At 43.0% G+C, this 1,350-nt stretch overlaps 1 protein-coding gene across 1 annotated transcript in view; it reads right to left on the bottom strand.

Annotated features, from left to right (window-relative positions):
• AFF4 (AF4/FMR2 family, member 4) overlaps positions 1 to 1,350 on the bottom strand; it is a 29,221-nt gene that overhangs the window by 27,259 nt on the left and 612 nt on the right. Inside the window, exon 2 of the mRNA XM_010145770.1 lies at positions 14 to 369. Coding sequence (XP_010144072.1) covers positions 14 to 369 — 356 coding nt within the window. The remainder of the gene's footprint in view (positions 1 to 13; positions 370 to 1,350) is intronic.

Raw genomic sequence — 1,350 nt, 5'->3', positions numbered from 1 at the left:
TTGGGGGCTCCTGCTGCTCCCGCCATAGGAGTCGCGCTCATGCCTCTGGGCGCTGCTGCTAGTGTTATTGCCACCGCCACGCTGGCTGCTGTGTCCGCTCTGTAAACCCGAGGACCGTTTCTGAGATTGCGAGGAAGTGCTGGGTGCTGGTCCTACAGGAGTCCATTTGCTGCTCTGATGAGAGCCAGTACTATGTCTCTGATCACCAAAGAAACTTTGGTTTGATTTTTCATCCGGTGCTGATGGTACAGTTGGTTTGGGAATTGCAACAAGCTTTTGCAGAGACCTGTCTCCTATAAGATCCGTCATTTCATCATAGTTGCCAAGCATGCTCTGGATACGACTCGACAATTTGTCCTCTTTGCTGGTCTGTGAAAATAATTTTTAAAAAATCATGCTTTAAAAAGTGCAACTTCACTTTCAGTGAACTAACTTGAAGGTACTGCAGCTAATCTACATTTCAGGGCTACGATCATGGCTGGCATCCATGTCTTTTTTGCCATCGTTTCCAATTCCCAATTTTAGTACTTAAGGCAGCGATTTAACCCCCTAAAGCATAAGGACAAGATGCATTTCAGCAGCAGCCCAGTTGAAACAGCACTAGTCAGTGACTTCAATAACCCACTGGTGAGCAAAGGGATTGCAGCTGCCTCCCGTCACCTTAAAAGACTCTCACCTTCGAGACTGTTTCTCTAATACAGAATGTTAGTCCTAAAAAGCTGTAACGAACGGTAAAATAAAATCAGCTTAATCTCACCACTGAATGTCATTTTTAATTGGCATTTTTACCAGCATAATTCTTGCTGCCAACAAGATTATACACAAGAAATGGTTTCTCCTTATACACCCGGTTCGTTTTCAAATCCCGTACATGTATCATCACCCGTGGGCATCCCAACCAGCTCCAGTCAGCTTTGTACATGTGGGATCTGGCCATTAAGCACAGTAAAGTGACTGGAGGACAGGAACAACAACAAAAAAAATTAAAAATCTCAACTTTCTTCCTGGAGGAGGACAGTTTGCAGGCACAATGTTTTACCTCTTGCAAACCATCTGAAATCACGGTAAGGGAACAAGTTTGCCTTCAAATGAGTTTGGAGCTATGTAACGAAAATCTTCAGTGGTACTTTTTTAGCTCTCCCAGAACTAGGTCATTTTTTTCCAGTTCTGTTCAGCAAAGCAAACCCGGAAGGAAACCTAGCACAGGTTTAAAGCTCTACGAGATCGTAAACAGTCAACTCCTTCAAAACAAACTAAAAAAAATGAGAAACAAACTGCCCTGCGAGTTAAAGCTGATAATTCTACCGCATCTGGCTTTTCAACATTTAAAATTAACTTCCTATTTAAACA

This window comes from Buceros rhinoceros, unplaced genomic scaffold, assembly GCF_000710305.1.
Source record: "Buceros rhinoceros silvestris isolate BGI_N320 unplaced genomic scaffold, ASM71030v1 scaffold14111, whole genome shotgun sequence".
Taxonomy (NCBI): domain Eukaryota; kingdom Metazoa; phylum Chordata; class Aves; order Bucerotiformes; family Bucerotidae; genus Buceros; species Buceros rhinoceros.
Note: the sequence above shows the minus strand (reverse complement) of the source record. Positions and strands in the feature narration are given on the sequence as shown.